The sequence below is a fragment of the Pteronotus mesoamericanus genome, unplaced genomic scaffold (genome assembly GCF_021234165.1).
Source record: "Pteronotus mesoamericanus isolate MK-2021 breed Mesoamerican mustached bat unplaced genomic scaffold, CSHL_Meso_final scaffold_1186, whole genome shotgun sequence".
Lineage (NCBI taxonomy): Eukaryota > Metazoa > Chordata > Mammalia > Chiroptera > Mormoopidae > Pteronotus > Pteronotus mesoamericanus.
In genome coordinates this window covers 7,967,689-7,988,296 of record NW_026555302.1, presented here as the reverse complement: position 1 = coordinate 7,988,296, position 20,608 = coordinate 7,967,689, and the positions used below count along the sequence as shown (strand labels likewise).

Below are 20,608 nucleotides of genomic sequence, written 5' to 3'. Positions count from 1 at the left end.
GGCTGTCCATTACTGGTTTCAAAAATATTGTGCTTTATATTGTTTGATTTTGTTAATTCATCCAAGAGGCAGGCAGCAAAGTTCCAGCTCCTATAGTGACGAGACGCCCAGCCTCCTTTTCAAACGGCCAGGAAACAGAATCAGTCAGGACGCCGGAATGGTGTTGACAAAGAACTGTTCTTCTAGATGAGAGTTTGAACATTTCTTTTGTGGGTGGGAGGTTTCTTCAAGGCATTTTATTCTTTATTCATATTTATACAGTAAAGCATGGATAGAACCAAAAGCTTGCCAGAAAAGAATGTCATATTGAGATGGAAATCAGACCTTTTGAAAGGCAGGGTCTTGTGCTGAAAAGCTTGGCTTTGACTGTGTGTGTGTGTGTGTGTGTGTGTGTGTGTGTGTGTGTGTGTGTGTGTGTTTCTTCCAAAGCAGAAAGAAACAGAATGAGGATTTAGCCACAATTATTTTATCAGTGATAGGAGAGGATAATGCTACAGCATGAAAAAAAGAAATAATACATCTTTTGATAATACCTCTGCATAAATAAGAATACATAAGACAACCTTGAATAGTATGTATTTCTCCATCTCCAAAACAGGAGTGAGGATAAAAACAACGTCTGTACTGGAGCTTTGCGCTCCCTTGAGACTAGTAAAATTATAGTATGTTTTTCTGGTTTATTGAGGAAAGCAGTGCATACATGCGTATACACAAATACATACAAGGTTTATATGGGCCACGTAAATAGAGTTACTGTTATTATTATTAAAGATTAACTGCTAATGTGCTCCTCACCTGTTTTTTTGCAGACATTTACACGTTTCTGGTGAGCCTCCACCACATTAGACCTTTATTTACTTGTTGTTGGCCAATGGTGACACTGCCTTCCCTGTCTGTCTCTCCGAGGTCTCGCGGGCTGCCGAAGCTGAAGGAGTCCCGCTCCCACGAGTCCCTGCTGAGCCCGTGCAGCGCGGTGGAGTGCCTGGACCTCGGTCGGGGGGAGCCCGTGTCCGTGAAGCCGCTGCACAGCAGCATCCTCGGGCAAGACTTCTGCTTCGAGGTAAAGCAGTGTGGAGAGGAGGAAGGGCAGTTAAACAGCACACAGGGTTTCTGTCCAGGAATTCTGTGAGCTCACTGTTCTGGCGCTGATTCGGGCATCTTAATTGGTTTTCAGGTACTGAAAATTACTTACTTACAGGGAGAAGATTTGGAAATCTGTTGATCTAATCATATTGGCGATGAAAGTTATTAACGATGGCTTCTCCTTCCTTTTGTCTGAATCTGCTTTCCAAATCAGCGGGTTCATAGTACATTCTCAGCAGAAGCCACAAGACTAACAATAACATTAAATTAGTATTTCAATTTTTTATTATTGATAAAGGTACTATTTTTCTCCTAAAAGCCTAAGACCCCAATTTTAATAATTATTTGAGGAAATGGACCAAAATGTAATTTTTCTAATTGCCTACAACATAGGCAATTCAAGATCTGGAACCATGTCTTATTTATTTTTATAATCCCCTGCACCTCACCCAGTCCCTGGTACATTGCACGTGTCTAATTTCTTAAATGAACAAATTACCCTTAACTGTTTCAACATGTAACTAATATGAAAATTTTCAGTGAGATTTTTTTACCTTTTTTATGGGGGTACTAAGTCTTCAAAATATATATTTAACATTTATAGCTCATGTCAGTTTGGACCAGCTACATTCATTTCAGGCGCTCACTAGTCACATGTGGCTAGTAGCTACCCTATTAGATCAGAATATATAATCTGAGTTAATTCACTAGGATACAACCCAAGACTGAGTCAGTATGTAGGCACACTTAGCAATTTGGACAGGTCATTTGTTAGTGTTCTTTTTATTAAGTCATTTGAATATTCCTGTATTTTTGGACCTGAATTCAACAGGTAGAATAGCAAACCCAGTGTTAAGTGCTGGGCATGTAGAGAACATGTTTCGTTTCTCAAAGGGTGGTGATAAGAGTGTTCAATTTAACCTAATAAAGACTAGAAATCACCAGGCAGGGTTGCTAGTGGAGGAGAAAGGGGTTCCAGAGATAATAACTGAATACTGGTAACTCTTTTCAATTTCATTTGGAGCTCCCTTATAATATTGTAGGGAGGGCAGCCCCAAGAAACGGGGTGAGCTGTTTCAGACACTCTCTCCCCTTTTAACTCACTCAGAGTTGAGAGTGTGCATTTGCAGGTAATTTGTGTCCTGAAAGGTTTTTAATTTTGATCCTTCTGAACAGTTTTAGGTTCCTGAGCTGAATTCTCAGTGTTCCTTGTCCTCACCCCTACAGATGAGTGAGGATACAAAGTAGAAAGTGGATGAAGGTATAGATGCAGAAATCACAAGGCTGCGAATGCTACTTGGTTTCATGTAGTTTGACATGCGTTCTTGGAGCATCCCCAGCTCTTAAATGATACAACTAGGAAACTAGAGCCCCCAAACCCCCTGTTTTCTTTTCCTTACCTCTGACCTTTATGTTTAAGGTTACCTACTTGAGTGGAAGTAAATGCTTCAGCTGCAACTCCGCCTCAGAGAGAGATAAGTGGATGGAAAACCTTCGCAGGACAGTTCAGCCAAATAAGGTAACTGTGGCTCTGAGTGTCCACAAAAATGCGTAACTCCTTGAGCAGTAATTGATAGAAGATAAATGCAGTGATAATACCTTAATTTTTATAGACCTTTTTCAACACATTTGACATTTCCAACATGTTATGCCATTTTATGCTGAAAATCCTTCTCTCAGATATTATCGTGGTTTTACCACTGTGGATGAGAAGGCTCAGAGAAGTGAAGTGACTTGCCCGCGTCAGAAGTCAGCGCGTGATAGAGATGGGCCTAGAGCACAAGCTTCTTAACTGCTCAGCTTTTATTTGCAGGCATCATTCCAGCTGCTACGAGGCTGGTTATCTGAGAACTGATGTTACGGAGTTGTATTTTTCAACCCAAGTAAAACATAATGTATGTGGCAAAGATTCTGACACATTCTTATTTAGAGCTTGCTATGGTCCTGAACAATGAGCTAGCAATCCCTTTCATTATTTCTTGATTACCCATAATGAAGTATATAATCAGCATCACCTGTTTAAAAGGAACATGTGCCCTAGCTGGTGTGGCTCTGTCGGTTGGAGTATCTGTAACCGAAAGGTTGCAGGTTTGATTCCCAGTGAGGGCACATATCTAGGCTGCAAGTTCGATCCCTGGTCCAGGCCGATCCGATCCCTGGTATGGGCGTGTATAGAAAGCAACCAATCAATACATCAAGCTGGCATCGACATTTCTCTCTCCCTTCCTCTCTCTCTGAAAGCAATGAAAAAATGTCCTCGGGTGAGGATTTAAAAAAAAGGAAAACGTTGTCTTCCTGAGATTTCAGCTCTCAAACTCAGCTTTGTTACTTTTTTCTAGGACAATTGCAGACGAGCTGAAAATGTTCTCCGTTTATGGATCATTGAAGCCAAGGACCTCGCCCCTAAAAAGAAATATTTCTGTGAACTGTGCCTTGATGATACCCTCTTTGCTCGTACAACCAGCAAGACCAAAGCAGACAATATATTCTGGGGCGAACATTTTGAATTCTACAGTCTTCCACCTCTTCATAGCATCACAGTTCACATTTATAAAGACGTGGAAAAAAAGAAAAAAAAGGACAAGAATAATTATGTAGGGCTAGTCAACATCCCCACTGCCAGTGTGACTGGTCGCCAGTTTGTGGAAAAGTGGTACCCCGTGAGTACACCCACACCCAACAAAGGAAAGACAGGAGGACCTTCTATTCGAATTAAATCGCGTTTCCAAACTATCACCATTCTGCCTATGGAGCAATACAAAGAATTTGCAGAATTTGTCACCAGCAACTACACCATGCTGTGTTCTGTCCTTGAACCAGTAATTAGTGTGAGAAATAAAGAGGAGTTGGCTTGTGCCTTAGTCCACATTCTTCAAAGTACTGGCCGAGCCAAGGTAAGTGGGAAAGGAGGGGAGGTTACCCAAAATCTCTTCCCTACCTTTTATGAAGAAACAAAGACCCCAGCTTGAGAAAGACACAGTGCTAATGGTCAAACGAGAAGGAAAGAATTAAGAAGGAAACCCATTAATAGATCTTAGATCAAGAAAAGGTGGTGATTATAAAACTGAAATAAAATGGAGAGACTGCAAATATTTATTTAAAGTTCATTTGCATTAAAGATAGACACCATAGCTTGTTCTTTATTGTCGGACAAAATAAGTGGTAGTATTGGCGTGATAATCCCACCATGTGTTCAAGATTGTTTATCTTTAGGCCAGGCATGCACCCTGTGGTGGTTTTACACCTCACTATATCTTGTCTAAGTTAAGAATAACTAATGACATATCCCCTGGGCACAGAGGGAGGTGTTCCAGAGCATACTGGCTCTTAGCAAGCATCTTCATGGGATTAAAATTTACGTTTGAAATAAAAATACCAAGGTATGTCATATAATTGGTATAATATGAGCCTTATCTCATTGTATCCTGGATAGAAGTAAAATTTTAGGAAGATGAGAAAAGAGAAATTTGCTAATTGTATGAACAACCAAACGACAGTCTTTGACCAGCCTGCCTGAATGGTAGTAATTACCGCCTCTCCGAGGCGTATGCACTTAGCCAGGCTGAGTCACTATTATATGCACAGTGGTCCCAGCAAATTGTATTTCAAACCTAGAGGAGTTCATAGAGAGGATCATTTATTTAGAGCTAAACAGTAAAATAAAGTGCTATTAAGATTTCTTAATATAAATCAGGATATGTTGATATATTCAATATTTAGTCCCTTATGAAACTGCCTTCTTATTGATTATAATTTTCATGGTTGGATTTACTGATGATAATCTTGAACTTTCTGGCATTTAAAAAGCTTAAGAATTTGGGGTGAGGTGTCATGGAAATGTTGAGTGCCATCTTTGAAATTGTATGGATATGTTGCTGCTTTTCAGTTGCTCTAAGTTCAGGGTATATGTAGGACTTTTCAAACAACTTTATTGAGGTATGACTTGCATACAGAAAACTCTACCCATTTAAAGTGAAGAATTGAGTGATTTTTGCAAGATAATGCTCCCACTGAAACCTCTGGCACAGTCAGATACAGAACGGGACCATTGCCCCAAGGGCCTCCCGCCCCTCAGCCTCAGAGCTGTCCTGGGGACGCCCAAGTCCAGAACTCCTTCACGCTGTTCAGGAGCCCCGGAGTAAAGCCCATTACTGTTTAAAAGGTCAAATTTTAAAGTAAATCAGCATAGTCCCTGTTTTGGGATTTTTAGGGACTTTGATATGCCCAATAAATATATAACATTCCAAATATTTGATGTTACCACATTTCAAACTAAACAATAAACATTAACTTTTACATGAAATTCTTTAAGACCATGGAGAAATTAAGCAGCTTTTTCTTGAGGACTTTGTTTCTCATTACGCCTTCCTCCTCCATGGATGGATCGGGGGTCGGGGGGTGGATAGCAGGCAGGCTGCCTAGAAAGTAAGTTTAGGTGTTGGGTTCAAGAAATTCCATGTGGATACTGTGGACCAATTTGTAACTGTTAGATACTGAATACCTAACATGTGCAGAAACTGTTAAGAGCTTAAAACTATAGAGATGAACAGAAATAGGCACTGTCTTTGACCTCATGAGGCTCACAGTCTTTTGGGGAAAACAGATATTAATCAAGTAATTACAGAAATAAACGGGGTCATGACAGTGAGAAGGGCCGAGGAGTGTGCTGTGAAGTGTGGATTGAGGGGGCCTGACTCCTGGGGTCCAGGGCAGCGCCTGGTCAGAGTGGGCTTCGCTGAGGAAAAGATGTGTGAACTAAGATGCAGAGGGTCCAAGGAATTAGCTCCACGATCGTCAGGCAGGAAAGGTGGTGGGCATGAAGCGGAACTGAGGCCAGCATCAGCACAGAGCGTCGTGGCGGGCAGACGGCACTATGCGTGGGAAAAGGCTCGGTGTCGTCAAAGACCTGGCGAGAAGGCCCTTGGGCCTGGAGCAGGATGCAGAGAGAATGGACAAGACGAGGCCAAGGAGACAGACAGAAGCCAAAACGGATGGAGACTTGTAGGCCGCACTCAGAACTGTGGTCTTACCTAAGTGCAATGGGAAAATCTGTGAAGGGCTTTTACACTTAGGGGTGGTAACCTTGTTCTTTCACGTGAACCTGGTAGTTTTAGTTTTAAAGCATGATTCCCGGAATGGCTTACAGTTCATCGGCCTCTTCTGACATGTGTTATTTATTCAGTTGCTTTCTGCCTGATTGAATGTTATTCTGCCAGGACTTTCTGACTGACCTGGTGATGTCTGAGGTGGATCGATGTGGAGAGCATGATGTCCTGATCTTCAGAGAGAACACCATCGCCACCAAGTCCATTGAGGAGTACCTCAAGTTGGTGGGACAGCAGTATCTTCATGATGCACTGGGTATGGAGAAGGGAAACAGGTTTTCTTTTCTTCCCCTTTTGATTTTAAGTTATTTCATCCTCCTGAGACAAACAAATTGAGCTGAGTTTCTGCATATTGTTTAGGTCAAGGTGAATAGAGTATTCAAGTTTTAGTTTCAGCCCTTTTTATAAAAAATATTTTATTTATTTACTTTTAGAGAGAGGGGAAGGGAAGGAGAAAGAGAGGGAGAGAAACATCAGTGTGTGGTTGCTTCTCACATGCTCCCTACCGGGGACCTGGCCCACAACCCAGGCCTGTGCACTGACTGGGAATTGAACCAGCAAACCTTTGGTTCTCAGGCCAGCACTCCATCCATTGAGCCGCACCAGCCAGGGCTTAAGTTTCAGCTTTAAGAAGGCTCTGCAGTACTTACCAGTGGAGGGACAGCAATGGGTTTATTATGATTTGTACAGAAAGAAAAAGCCCATCAGGATAGGAATTACCCCCTAGACCTCAAGTGTCTGAGAAACACAATAATGTTAGTGGGTATCACTACTGAGGGCGGCCTGTTGCCCCAGAAGTGCTGGGTATTTATATCATGATAGAAATATATTGTCTTGAAAGTGTTAACATTCATTATCATTCATCAAAAAACTAAGAAACACTTGTCAAGTCCCGCAACTCTCTGTTTCTATCTTCAAGGCCTCCAGAATTTTCAACAATCACTGATTTTTGTTCACTCAGTAGTTCCTGCTGACTAGGTCCCTCACGTGCTGCTCCACATTTGGTCTGAAACGCAGGCATTAACCACCTGAGTAAGGCACTGTGCTGGGCACTGCGATACGCTGCGTGATAAAACAGTCATGAGTTCCTTGAAGAACATAGTCACTCCTTGTATCCCCATATCCCTATACGTCACACAGAGTGTAGACTAGCTCTGTCCTGCAGAAGCATAATGGAGTCACCTGTGACTAATTGAAATTTTCTAATAGTCACAAATGAAATTTATTTTAATAACATTTTATTTAACCCATTGTATCCAAATATTAACAGGTAATTGGTATAAAAATTATTAATGAGGTATTCTACTTTTTCCATATTATTTGAAATTCAGTGTGTGTTTTACATACATTGCGCATTTCAGTTTGCACTAGCTACGTTTGAAGTGTTCAGTAGTCATATAGGACGTCAAGAGTAGACCATAAACATGACAAATGAGTGGATACACTCTGCCCTCAAGGAGCTTACCATACAAGGAGATAAGGTAAAAATAAGGATACCCCTACAACCAAAAAAGAGAGAAATCCTGTGCTTTTCCAAAGAATTAAAGAAATCGATTCTAACTGTTATTAGAGGTAAGAGCTCTAATAATACAGTTCAAGATTTCACAATAAATCAAATAAAATAAAAAGACTTTACAGTGAAGTCTCAGTACCAAAAAGGAAATTTAAATTAATAAGTACAGCTGAGCACTCTGAATAAAAGTTTTGCTATATTTCATACATTTTGGATATGAATTACTAATTTTAAAAAAAGATGCAATTTCTAGACTACTTAAAGAGTTCTGAAAGAACACAGTTACATTATGTAATCTCCATTTCTCTTGATGAAAGCATTCCTGGTTAGTGCACAGGCTCTGCCTCAGGTAGACTTAACTCTCCCATGTTAGCCCCTTTTCCCTTTCTGATTGAAATCGGATCGCATGCTGACGTCCCGTGACACACAGGAAACACCACCTGTGAGACACAGAGAAGAAGTCCCTAACAAGGCCGGATTTCCAGCGTTGGTGGCAGAGGCAAATTCTCAGCAGGAATATGTTCATACCTGTTGACTTATTTCTACTCACGAAATTTGGATAGTAATGAGTTGATGATTTACATAGAAAAAACACAGAACATTCTGGACACAAACTTCCATTTAGACCGCATAATTAACACCTATCCCTTTGGCTCTGATTTCTTTTAAAGGCAAGAATGAAAATGTAGCATGTTTTGCTGTGTATAATGCGCACCTTTTTGCCCAAATTTTTTAGGGAAAAATAAGGATGCACATTACACATGGGTATAATGATTATATAGTATGGATATAATAATGGATATAATAATCCTGTGAATATGAATAACATGCACGGAAACCATAGGTGTGCATTATACACGGCAAAAATACGGTAAATGGATTATTGAATCTGTCTCAGTAATTTTTGATTGGATAAGCAGCTTCTGAGTACAAACCTAGAGAAGGTTCACCTGTCAGTGTGGTGCTTTCCACATTATCAGATGCAGGTTATAGTTTCAAAAGTGAAAATAATTTTCTCTCTTTTGGAGGAGTGTAAATATATCATAATCAGGGGGCAAAAATTTTAGACTGCAACTATAGACAATTCCCTTCTGGACTCTTGAGTTATTTGGCTCTTTTCTTGAAGGATAAAAGAAAAGTATTCTTAAAATTCACAAATTATTTATTAATATTAGTATATTTCCCCAGAATTGGTGTAACCTTAAGGAACTCACTAAACAGAATATTTATAATATAAATTTAAAGGTGGGTCAGTTTTTACATGGAATATTTGACAATGATGTCTTGATTTTAAATCGAGGTACTCTTTAAACGGGATAAATTGTGTAGAAGCACATAGCACGGGAGACTTTGAGAGCTTATCCAATACAAATCTTGTGAGAATTGGTAAACATTTTAAAAAGCCATCTACTGGTTTTAGTTGTTTTACTTTATGAAAAATTATTTTAAATCTGTCTGATTAGTGCATACACACTTATTACAGGGAGTCCCTACAAAGTTCCAGGAACCATATTAGGCAGTTTTCCTTTCATGCATCGTTGCTGATCCTCACCACAGAATAGCAGGAGTTATTCTGCTATTTTCAGAATATGGCAGCTGAAGCTCAGACTAGTTAAGTGACTTTTCAGAGCCCCACAGTCATTAAGTGATGGACCCAGGATTTGATCCTAGATCCCTCTGGCTCCAAAGCCTGTACTGTTCGGTACACCACTTGTTTTCCTCTCTCCATGCATTTTTCTTTCAGATAACCACTTCCCATCCTCTATCATAGCTATTTTTAAAAGCCTTCATTTACCTCAGCACTAACCATTTTGCTAGAAAATGCTCTTTATATCGCTGCTATTACTTAATTTTACAGAAACCATTGTTTACTTTCATAAAATCTGTTAAAACTAGCCTGAGCCTGAAGTAAGATAAGCAGGTTTGAAAGGGTCTTTGAAATAGTTCCTCTTTCATAAAGGCCTATAAAAACCCAAGAACACATAGTACCAGCTCATAAATATTTACTGAGCACGTGCAGTGCTTTGGGAGCTATTCGATAGGCTGGGGATCTGAACGTGAATAGAACTCGGTCCCTGACCTCCGAAGGTATTCACCCTCGAGGTGACAGACATGTGAACAAATAAGCACAAAACCGTGTGAAACGTGGAACAGGAGGATATGTACAGGGGTAGTGGAGGATACACAGGTAAGGTAAGGGTTTGTTCTCTCAGAGAACGTTGGGTGCGCCCCTGTGGAGGACAGGATGTATGAACAGGGCTCCTAAGCTAAATCTATTTGGAAAAATAAGTACAGATTATATAAAGAGATGTTCTGCCACCATTGCGTGCTATGTTGAATGACCATTCCCATTACAAGAGGTAAGTTTAGCAACCTTACTCGCATATATGTTTGGTACCAACATTAGCACCTAAAAAATTAGCCCACCTAAGGGTAGCCTGTTTAGTCAATCTTGGGATATCCTTTTCTTTTATTATAGTAACATTATTCACCCTGGTAGAGGGGCCTTATAACAAATAATGCATTCATGCTCATTTATTTGTGGTTTCAAAGAAAAGATTTAAAGTTATTTTTTAAAGTAGTATCATTGTTATTTTTATAAATACCATGATGATGATGTTAGTGATTGCTGTTTTTCCACTTCCAGGATAAAGAAAATAAACATAATATGTGGGAGGTGGTAACTCTTGGGTTCCAAAGTGATGACTCTTCGTGAACAATCCTTTGTTCCCTCCCTGTGAGGTCTCAGAAAGATACCACATCATGCATTTAAGAACAGAAGTCCTAAACGCTGTTGTTCTATTCAGGAAGACACTATTTATAGTTCTGTATGTGCCATTTCTCTCCTGAAACAGGGGAGTTCATCAAAGCTTTGTACGAGTCGGACGAGAACTGTGAAGTGGACCCCAGCAAATGCTCATCCAGCGAGCTGCTCGACCACCAGAGCAACCTGAAAATGTGCTGCGAGCTGGCTTTCTGCAAGATCATCAACTCTTACTGGTGAGCTGGTGTCAATGTTTCATCCGCCGCCGACGGAACTTTCATTTTGTAGATAAAAGTCATCGCAGCGTTAACTGTTATTTCCCAACCAGAGGAAGGGCTTAGGGTAGGAAACGGAGTCTCCCTAATAGAGTCCTGCCTCAAATCTAAAGCTCTGTTATAAGCAGAACAACCTCTGAATTACCTACATAAATACAGTGTTTATGTAGAATATTAGCACCACATTCTTCTAAATACCGAAAGTATCCTCATGGCTCTCTAAAATATTTACCGGTGTGAAACAGATGTGTTAGTTGTTTTTGATCATTGGCCCACCGCAGGAACTGGTGAGGTTTGGGAAGATTTTCGATGAACAGTCTTTAGAGAGATTATGGTGATCTTCATTAAACCAGATGGTGTAGTCAGGAGCCTCATGCCATTTTCCCACTTTGCAGAACTAAATTTACACTAATTCCTGAGTTTTGCAGCTTTGGGTTTCCAGCCTCCATCTGGGCCTCTGTGAATTTTCTGCCACCTCTCAGCCGTGACTCAGGCAGAGCTCGCCCCACCAGGCCCTCGTCTCCCGGCTCCCGAGCGGAGGCGTGTTGGGCCAGAGTGAGATCGCCTGCGCTTTCTGGGCTTGCATAGAGGTTTTGGTCTTTCCCCTTCCCCAGCGTTTTCCCTCGAGAGTTGAAAGAAGTGTTTGCGTCCTGGAAGCAGCAGTGCCTGACCCGCGGCAAGCAGGACATCAGCGAGCGGCTCATCAGCGCCTCGCTGTTCCTGCGCTTCCTGTGTCCGGCCATCATGTCTCCCAGCCTTTTCAACCTCATGCAGGAGTATCCCGATGACCGCACGTCTCGGACTCTGACTCTCATTGCCAAGGTCATTCAGAACCTGGCTAACTTTGCCAAGTAGGTGTCACTACCATGACTGCTCTTTTTAAAAACAGTGTTTAAAAAAATGCATGAGGTCTAAAATTTAGGTGGGCTTGCGGGGCCTCATCGCTCATGTTACAAGGTCCTCATTGAGGTGTTATTAAAATAGCAAAAAGCATTGGAAACAACTTAAATCTTCATTTTATAGAGGAATGGCTACGTAAGCTAGGGTGTATGCATTCAGTAGAACATTTGCAGCCACTGCGAAGTGTTTACAAAGAAAAGCCAATACAATGGAAAATGATGAAGATATAATCATTTTAAATGTAAGGGGCTATTAGAAACTTCAGTCCCTTCAAACAAGTCAATGTCAGGAAAAAGGGGAAAGGTGGAGGGGCTGTCTTATATTAAAGGAGACAAGATACAATGCTTGGATCTGATTTTGACCTGAATGGGAAAGAAGTCAATAAAAGTCCATTTAGAGATAATTGGTAGAAATTTAATTTTAAGTTTCAGTGTGATAATGACATTGGTTTATGTAAGAGATATTCTTTATTCCGGAGCAATGGTTGCTAATATATTTAGAGGTTATGTCTGCAACTTAGTTTAAAATGGTTCAGCCAAGAAAAAAAAAGTATATGTATATATAGAGAGAGTGAAAGCAAACTTGGCAATATGTTAACAGTTGGTTAATGTAGATGAAGGCATATGGTTGTTCATTGTATATTCTTTCTACTCTTGGTAGATTTGAAACTGTTTTAAAGGACATTGGAAAGCAGTTGGAGAAAATGCATGCAAATATAAATAGCAGATATATTTGAGTGACAGAGTGGGGACACCCATACTTTTTTCTTTCCACTTTTCATTGTTTTCCAATCTTTTTCAGTTTGTATAATTTTAATAATTTATAGAAAATAATTCTAAGAAATTGCTGAGAGGGACTTCACAATGGCAGATTTGACCACAATAGACTCGCTCAATGTTGAAGCTTAAAGACAAGATTCTTTTTTTTTTCTCAAAGATTTTATTTATTTATTTTTAGAGAGAGAGGAAGGGAGGGAGAGAAACATCAATGAGTGGTTGCCTCTTGCACGCCCCCTACTGGGGATCTGGCCTGCAACCCAGGCATGTGCCCTGCCTGGGAATTGAACCAACGACCCTTTGGTTCACAGGCTGGCACTCAGTCCACTGAGCCACACCAGCCAGAGCAAAACAAAATTCTATTAGCGACGTACTGAAGGAAAAAATTAGAACTTTGTGGAACAGGTTGTTTTCTAGTTTAAATAGTGACTTTTTAGAAGTACACTACTTTAATTTTGTGTATCCTATATATAAGCCAATGCAGAAATATACATGTTTACCCATATTTGAGCTAATTTTGGTAAAAAGAATTTCTAGTTTATTTTGGAACAAGTTTTGTGGACTTAAGCTGGGCCTTGAAGGTAGCTAGAATCTAGATAGGCAAAGAAGAGAGGATGTTCTTCTCCAGCAAAAACAAATAGCATGAACAAAAGCTTAGAGAAGGAAAAGAGTATAAAATATTTGGGAAACTTTAAAGAATCGAGTGATATTAAGGGTTTATACTGACAAACATTTGCTAGGTAAGTGAAAGTTATATACAGAGTTTTAAATATAAGAAAAAAAGATTTTTAGCTTTACATGATAGAGAATAGAAAGTTATTCAAAGTTTTTAAGAATTCATGTTATTAATATTAAGAAAGTATATTTTAGTATTTATCATTTACAAACAATAAACAAATTAGTCATTTAGGCCCCCTCCCCAAACTAAAACAATTTTATAGCTCTGTGTAAGGTCGACTCAAAATGATCCCCTCTCTTTTCTTGAATATGTCCTTTCCCATTTTCTTTCCCTCTACTTTAGATTTGGTAACAAAGAAGAATACATGGCATTCATGAATGATTTTTTAGAACATGAATGGGGCGGAATGAAGCGCTTTCTCTTGGAGATCTCCAATCCAGACACCATCTCCAACACCCCAGGCTTTGATGGTTACATCGACCTGGGCCGGGAGCTTTCAGTTTTGCATTCCTTACTGTGGGAAGTGGTTTCCCAGCTCGATAAGGTAAAGTAGGCCGGAATAGTAGCAGGAGAAGAGAGACAGAGAGGCTAAACGGACCTGGGTCCTGGAGAGCATCTACGGGGTCCTAGTCCTCCTCCCCTTTCTCTTGGGTGAAAGCAACCCTTTGTTCTAGAAGTCTGAGAGGAAATGGTTGTCATTTCTGAGTGAAATATGTACCCTACAAACAAGGAAATTCTAGGAAGCCATGAAATCACTTACATATTTTTTCAAGGAATTACCTGTATTAATGGAGTATATATTTCTATAAGTAAGTAGATATAGTATATATAACATATCTAAAAACTCATCTAGAACTAGTATCAAATATTGGTGTTTGTAGCTTTATTCGTGTATAGTAGGATGAGATAAAGCCTCATACAGCGATTTCTATCAAAAGCGTCAACTTCAAAATATACAGATACTGTTACATTTAAGTATTTTTACCCTTGAGATTTTTGTTGCTGTTATGGAAGTCAGAGAGTTTACTATAACTATTAGTACAACTGAGTTACATGGAATCTGAGAATCCTGGTGGTTTCTTTTACTGTTGATGTAAATTGGGAGAACAGAAAACAATTATAATTTTTAATAATTTATTTTCTGACTATAAGCTAAGGATTTTATTACTATTATAAGCTAAGTATTTTATTATTAAATTTTAATAGGGATTTCATATTAATAACCATACCAGTCATTTTCTTCCTTCTGGAATTTTGCAAAGAGAATAGATCTGTAACAGAAAATAATCTTAACAGACTTTGTCTAGGTTTATCACAATAATTATTTATTGATCATTTTGTTTACTGTAGGTACTTTATAAATATATGTGTGGTGGTATATTAGAATAAGTTCATAAGACAAAAGTTATTTTTCTCTGATGAGAATTTTTCATTTTCCTATTCTTAAAAAATGTACCAATAATATTGGAAGAGGGGTATAAAACCTATTAAGAAGACTACTTTTTTGAGGAAATATAAGTGGTAGTTGTCCACTGCTGCTTACAACATTTGTGAAATAAGCTCTTCCTGATTCCTGAGGTCTTGCTCCTTCTTCACTTTTAGAAATGCCAGCTGGACTTTAAGGTGCAGCTGTGCGGAGGATAAATTCCTCAAATGGGAGTCATGGCTCAAGGAGGTGGGGCGCAGACAGGCACGCTTCAGGGGGCATTTGCGCCGGAATCCCACCTGCCTGAGCACAGTGAGGAAGCTGTTGGTCGTTGAGGAACAAGGAAGACCCAGAGGCAGCCATGTAAACCTGCCTGACAGTTGAGGGGTCCCATAAGACCCTATGAGAATAAGAATCCCCCAAAGAGAAAAATGACTGAGATGGATAAAGCAATTACTAAAAAGTTACTCTTTGTTGAATATCTGTATCAGTGAGATGCAGAAGAAGTCATCTTGTGAAATCGGCCTGATTTATTGAGGGTGAAGGTCTTCTTAACAAGCTTTGCTGTATAAACACACTTTCTCCTTTTTAATCTCAGGTCCTGGGAACAAAGAGCACATCTAGACATATTTTTATAGAGAGTGTTTCCCTGATTTTTCTGTTTTAAAAGAATTGTCAATGCTTATGTAAAGCTAGTTGGCAGTAATAGGTCAGCGTTCCCAAGATTAAACGGGGTAGCTGACAGCAGTGTCACCTGTGTGTCCTGGAGTGCTTTGGACCCTTGCATGCAACACGTTCCTTAAAGTGCATGCATTTCTTTCCTCACATAATGCCTTTTCTTTGGAGGTTTCATCACATTAGCCCTATGGTTTTAAAGTCCTTTTTGGTTAGAAGGTGTTTGGTTCTCCTCCTACCTTTCCCCACCTTGATTTACTAGCCTCCCAAAGATTTTGTTTGCTTTGCATGCCTATTTTAGTTGGAATGGCAAATATTTTGGTTGTTTTGAGCATGTCTTTTAATTTTTATTTGCATAATCCTAATTTCTATTTCCTTTCTTTTCTCGATGTCCGCTGCACCTTGTTTCGCCTCCTCCATCCATCCCGACGCCATGGTTCTGCCGCTCCGTAACAATGCACTATGAACCTGCCGCTCCCGCACGCAAACACCTACCCTTCCCTTCAACCTCCACCCCTTCATCAATGGGCATCGTTGTCCCAAAAACAATCTGTGGTGGATGTCGCAATGCTTATTATCCAATTAGGGTGAAAATTCCTTCCTACAGGCGACCGTGGCAAAACTGGGACCTCTCCCTCGTGTTCTTGCTGATATTACCAAGTCTCTGACTAATCCCACACCAATTCAGCAGCAGCTGAGACGCTTCACGGAGCATAGCTCCAGTCCCAACGTCAGTGGGAGCCTCTCCTCTGGGCTGCAGAAAATATTCGAAGACCCCACTGACAGGTATGAGAGAGAATTTGAAGGGCTGTCTCAAGATACCACTTTTAGAGATTTGGCAAAAATATATTTAACTTGTCTGTTGAATTGACAAACTTTAAAGTCTTGAGCAATTGGAAAGAGTCATCTGACCTGAGATAAATCCAATGTCATAATGATACATAAGATCTGGGATACTTATTTTTTAGAATGGTATTGTAGAGTTATATTGAGCAAATGTGTAAAAAAAACTGTGTCCTGCCTTATGGAAGACTAAGGGCTCTATAAAACTCATACTTTCATACCCTGTAGCTCTCAGAAGCCTGGAGCACCCCATAAACCCATGTTGTGCTGGCTGGCTGGCCCGGCGCTGATGCTGGGCCTTTGCTGTCCCTGTCAGCAAGGTCTGCGCCTTTGGTTGCGCACTTAGCGTTTCTCCTCTTGAGCCAATCGGGTGTGACTGGAACACTGTAGGAGGGCTAAAAACCTAATTAGAACACAATTGGAATTCTACTAAAAACTGAAAACAGGGATGGAGTGGTATATACAGTATTCTTCTCCACCTTTGGAGAAAAACTAAAAATGTTGGATTTTATTCTAAGAATTGTAATGACGAAGTCAGAGTATAGACGTGAGCGTCCTCATTGGGTCTGTCAGTCTTCAGAAGCATTCGCAGGCCTGAGTTGAGGAACCTTAAATATGGTGATTTTGTCTCAAGAGTAATGAGGTGTCCTTTCCCTCTCCACAGTGACTTGCATAAACTCAAGTCTCCGAGCCAGGACACCACAGACAGCTATTTCAGGGGGAAGACGCTGTTGCTGGTGCAGCAGGCCTCCTCCCAGAGCATGACTTACTCGGAGAAGGAGGAAAAGGACGGCAGCCTTCCTAACGGGCGGAGCGTCTCCCTCATGGACCTGCAGGACACGCACGCTGCTCAGGTGGACCACGCATCCGTCATGCTCGACGTGCCTCTGCGCCTGACCGGGAGCCAGCTTTCTGTCACCCAGGTGGCCGGCATCAAGCAGCTGCGGGAACCCCAGAGCACGCCCCAGAGCGCGCCCCAAGTGAGAAGGCCCCTGCACCCGGCCTTGAACCAGCCCGGCAGCCTGCAGCCCCTGTCGTTCCAGAACCCCGTCTATCACCTCAGCAACCCAATCCCAGCAATGCCAAAGGCCTCTGTGGATTCCAGCCTGGAGAACCTCAGCACGGCCAGCTCCAGGAGCCAAAGCAACAGTGAGGACTTCAAACTCAGCGGGCCCAGCAACAGCAGCATGGAAGACTTCAGCAAGCGCAGCACCCAGAGCGAGGACTTCTCTAGGCGGCACACAGTGCCAGACAGACACATACCTCTTGCTCTGCCCCGGCAAAACAGTACTGGGCAGGCCCAGATCCGAAAAATGGACCAGGCCGGGCTGGGCGCCCGAGCCAAAGCCCCGCCGTCCCTGCCGCACAGCGCTTCCTTACGGAGCACCGGGAGCATGTCCGTGGCCTCGGCGGCCCTGGTGGCCGAGCCCGCACAGAACGGCAGCCGGTCCCGCCAGCAGTCCTCTTCCTCCAGAGAGAGCCCGGTCCCCAAAGTGAGAGCCATCCAGAGGCAGCAGACGCAGCAGGTAGGGCGTGGGCCGGGCGGCCTGGCTGCTGCCTAGTCCACCTGCTCTGTGGGGCTTGATGCAGGAACCATTGGGAGACCCCCATGGCTCGCAGGGGCTCCACTTCACAACATTTCTGCCCCCTCTAAATGGGAAGAGGAAACAAAAGGCATGGGAGGCTCCCGGCCGGCAAGGCGGCTACGGGTAGCTTGGTGCCGCCTGAGGGCGCCTGTACCTACACACGAGGGCCTTGCCTTCCCTTCACTAGGCACTGAGAACAGACCTGTCCCACTGAATGACCAATTAGACACTTACTCTATGAAATCTATAGGCCAGACCAACTAGAAGGTATTTTGGCAATCTGGACATTAATCCTCCTTAAATATTTTTTCTTAAGCTTCCAGAATAAAGTTTTGCCTTCTGAGCTGAGAGTTTAATATAACTACTCTCGGCTCCTCCCCAACTCCCTCTGGAAACGCAAGTCCCATGTGCCTTTTCCTGGAAATGGCTAGAAAAATAAACAGCTGAACACCCACAGAGGCAAAGTAAAGGAGGGAGGTAAAAAGATAGACACACAGGCGACTGACAAGTATTCTACACACTCACAGCTTCCTTGTAATTTCCCTTTATGTGGACAAGCCCAGCTAGCGCCACAGCCACTCTTAACATGTGATTAACAAAGTCTTTTTTTCCTTCAGAAAAAGTTTCCCAAGAGGCACTGATATGTATTTTGTTCTTTGAAACAAACTAATTGCCTTAGGAAGTACGTGCGTGCGTGTGTGTGTGTGTGTGTGTGTGTATGAGAGAGAAAATTTCTCACTTTCATCTGAAAAAGATTTTTTTCTTAAAAATCTTTGTCTTTTTTGCATATTTTTTGAATCCTGATCATACTTTATAAATACTAGGGAGCTTCATGATTTAAAAAGTCCTTTTTTCAGTAAAATAACTTGCCAGAGGAGATTCCAGTAAAACTCCAATGTATCTTTTTAATATATTTGCAATTTTGTAGGTAGGCATTTACTAATTTGGCTGTTTCTCCCTCCCCTCTACTGTGATCAGAGCCCTTGCCCTACTTAAATAATCGTTGTTTAATTACTGTTTAGTGATAATCAAGGATTTACAGAACCCTTGAATATGGAAAAAGAGGAAGGGGTGAAAAACATGTCTAACATCAGCTGATTCTGGTAGCTGACTTCCTGTGCAAAAACTCTTAGTTGGTCATTCTTTCCTGAGAAATAAAGGTTTTCTTCAGTCTTAAATTTTTCATTTTTATTTTGTGGTATTTCCCCAATTTTACCAATTCATTTGACTTAATAAGCATTTTCACTTAAAGAAAAGGAAGGGTATATATAATATAACATTATATATAGTATTATAACATAGTAATATATATTCTTATTCTTCCTTTTCTTTAAGTGAAAATGCTTAACTGCTTATATAGCCATCTCTGTAGGTCTCCTACACACACATTTAATTTGTGTGGCCGGAGGCTTTCCGTCATTCCCCCTTTACTGTGAGTCAGTTCCCACACATGGCTCTTGTCTAGCTTCCAGTCGAGATCCCCTCCTTTCAGAGAACTGAAGTGCTTGTTGAGAGGCAAGAGGAAAGATGAGTAGTTAGTTCTCGAGACGGACTACTGCGTGGAGGCAAACACCACTCGGGGCTCAGCACAGCGTGACCGCCCTGAGAGAGGGAGCAGAGAGGGACATCAGATTGGCAGAGAGGGCGGGACAGGGGAAGGGCCCTCTCCTTACTTTTGAAGTTGACAGTGGACACAGGCCCAGCCCTGGGCGGAAGAGACGGATGCTTACCCTCTCTTCCTGTGTCATCCACTCCCCATTTCACAGGGCCCGTGACTCAGACCGGTGGTTTATAAATGTTATAAATTAAATGGCCTTTGTTGTGATCACCTGGAACCAACTGTAGTTTGTAATATTTGTGTTGTAGGAAAATATAACCCCTCTCACATAAGCACTAGGCACATATTTCTCTGGGTAATAGATGGGAGGTAGGAAATGCACACAGTCTCCAAGTAAGCAATTTAAAAATGTGTTGTGCCACAGCCATTAATGAGTTGGAGAATGTCCATATTACATTGGTGTGAAGTGGGCACGGCCACAGCGAGATGTCCTGGCGCGGCTTGAAATATCCATCTTTGCCTGTGCCTTTGCCGGTACTGCTGCCCGCGTAGCCATTAAACCATAAATCGCTGTTTTGATTGCTCAAGTTTCTGGTTTTTCTACACTGGCTTTTTCTATGCAGATGGTTTATTCTTTTGAACTTATGTTATTTTTTAAATTCCTTCCTTTCTGTTTCTTGCTTGCTTTTCTCATCTTGCTCCCATGAAATTCTACATAATCAGTGCATTTTTCAGGCAGATTCCTTTACATATTTTAATTGCAGATTGTGTTGGAGAATTCTTTTCTCCCCAAAACTAGAGGGTTTCTTTGTAGGGGTTGTTCTGTAGGAGTCTACAGTTATCGGTGGCTTTGTCCCATTCAAATTCCATTTGTATCTTAGCACAAAGGAGCGGTCGTTACTGGCACGGCAACTGGCTTGAGCCTCCTCCATCTCCTGAGTAGGAAGGAAATAAAATTCTAGCAAAACAATCTACAGAAAGAATTTTTTCAGGGAAACTTTAATTTTTGTCCCTTTTCAGCCTCTGTTTAGATTTATTTTTTTCTCATTTTCCTCTTCATTTTGTTTTTGATGTATCATAGATTAAACCTACAATGTATATGATAAAGCATGTTACCTAAACTTAGAAATTCAAATTTGAAGAGGCTCTTAAAATTGGCATTTGAGCAGCCTGTCAGGACGATGCTCCCCTGTCCAAACTCTTCGAGCGCTCTCAGGGCTTACGTAGTATTTAGTCAGCCCTTTCGCTGGTGTTGATAACAGAGGTATTATTCATTGATGGGAACCTGACTGTTTCAGGCTGTGGAATGGCCGAACCCAACAAGTCGCATTTATATCTAGTAAATGTTAGCAAGGAGCAGGGAGCTGGCCTGTTCTCAATTGTCCCCCGCGTAGCCAGGCTATGACTAATCACAGGGTCAGCGAA

At 41.4% G+C, this 20,608-nt stretch overlaps 1 protein-coding gene across 2 annotated transcripts in view; it reads left to right on the top strand.

Annotated features, from left to right (window-relative positions):
* The window catches only part of RASAL2 (RAS protein activator like 2), a 272,437-nt gene that overhangs the window by 235,325 nt on the left and 16,504 nt on the right, over positions 1 to 20,608 (top strand). Inside the window, exons 6-14 of one of the 2 annotated variants that reach the window (XM_054587721.1) lie at positions 907 to 1,060; positions 2,504 to 2,602; positions 3,423 to 3,977; positions 6,300 to 6,444; positions 10,557 to 10,701; positions 11,355 to 11,591; positions 13,438 to 13,639; positions 15,783 to 15,982; positions 16,704 to 17,565. In XM_054587721.1, the coding sequence (XP_054443696.1) occupies positions 907 to 1,060; positions 2,504 to 2,602; positions 3,423 to 3,977; positions 6,300 to 6,444; positions 10,557 to 10,701; positions 11,355 to 11,591; positions 13,438 to 13,639; positions 15,783 to 15,982; positions 16,704 to 17,565 (2,599 nt within the window). The remainder of the gene's footprint in view (positions 1 to 906; positions 1,061 to 2,503; positions 2,603 to 3,422; positions 3,978 to 6,299; positions 6,445 to 10,556; positions 10,702 to 11,354; positions 11,592 to 13,437; positions 13,640 to 15,782; positions 15,983 to 16,703; positions 17,566 to 20,608) is intronic. The other variant, XM_054587720.1, reaches the window with a different exon arrangement.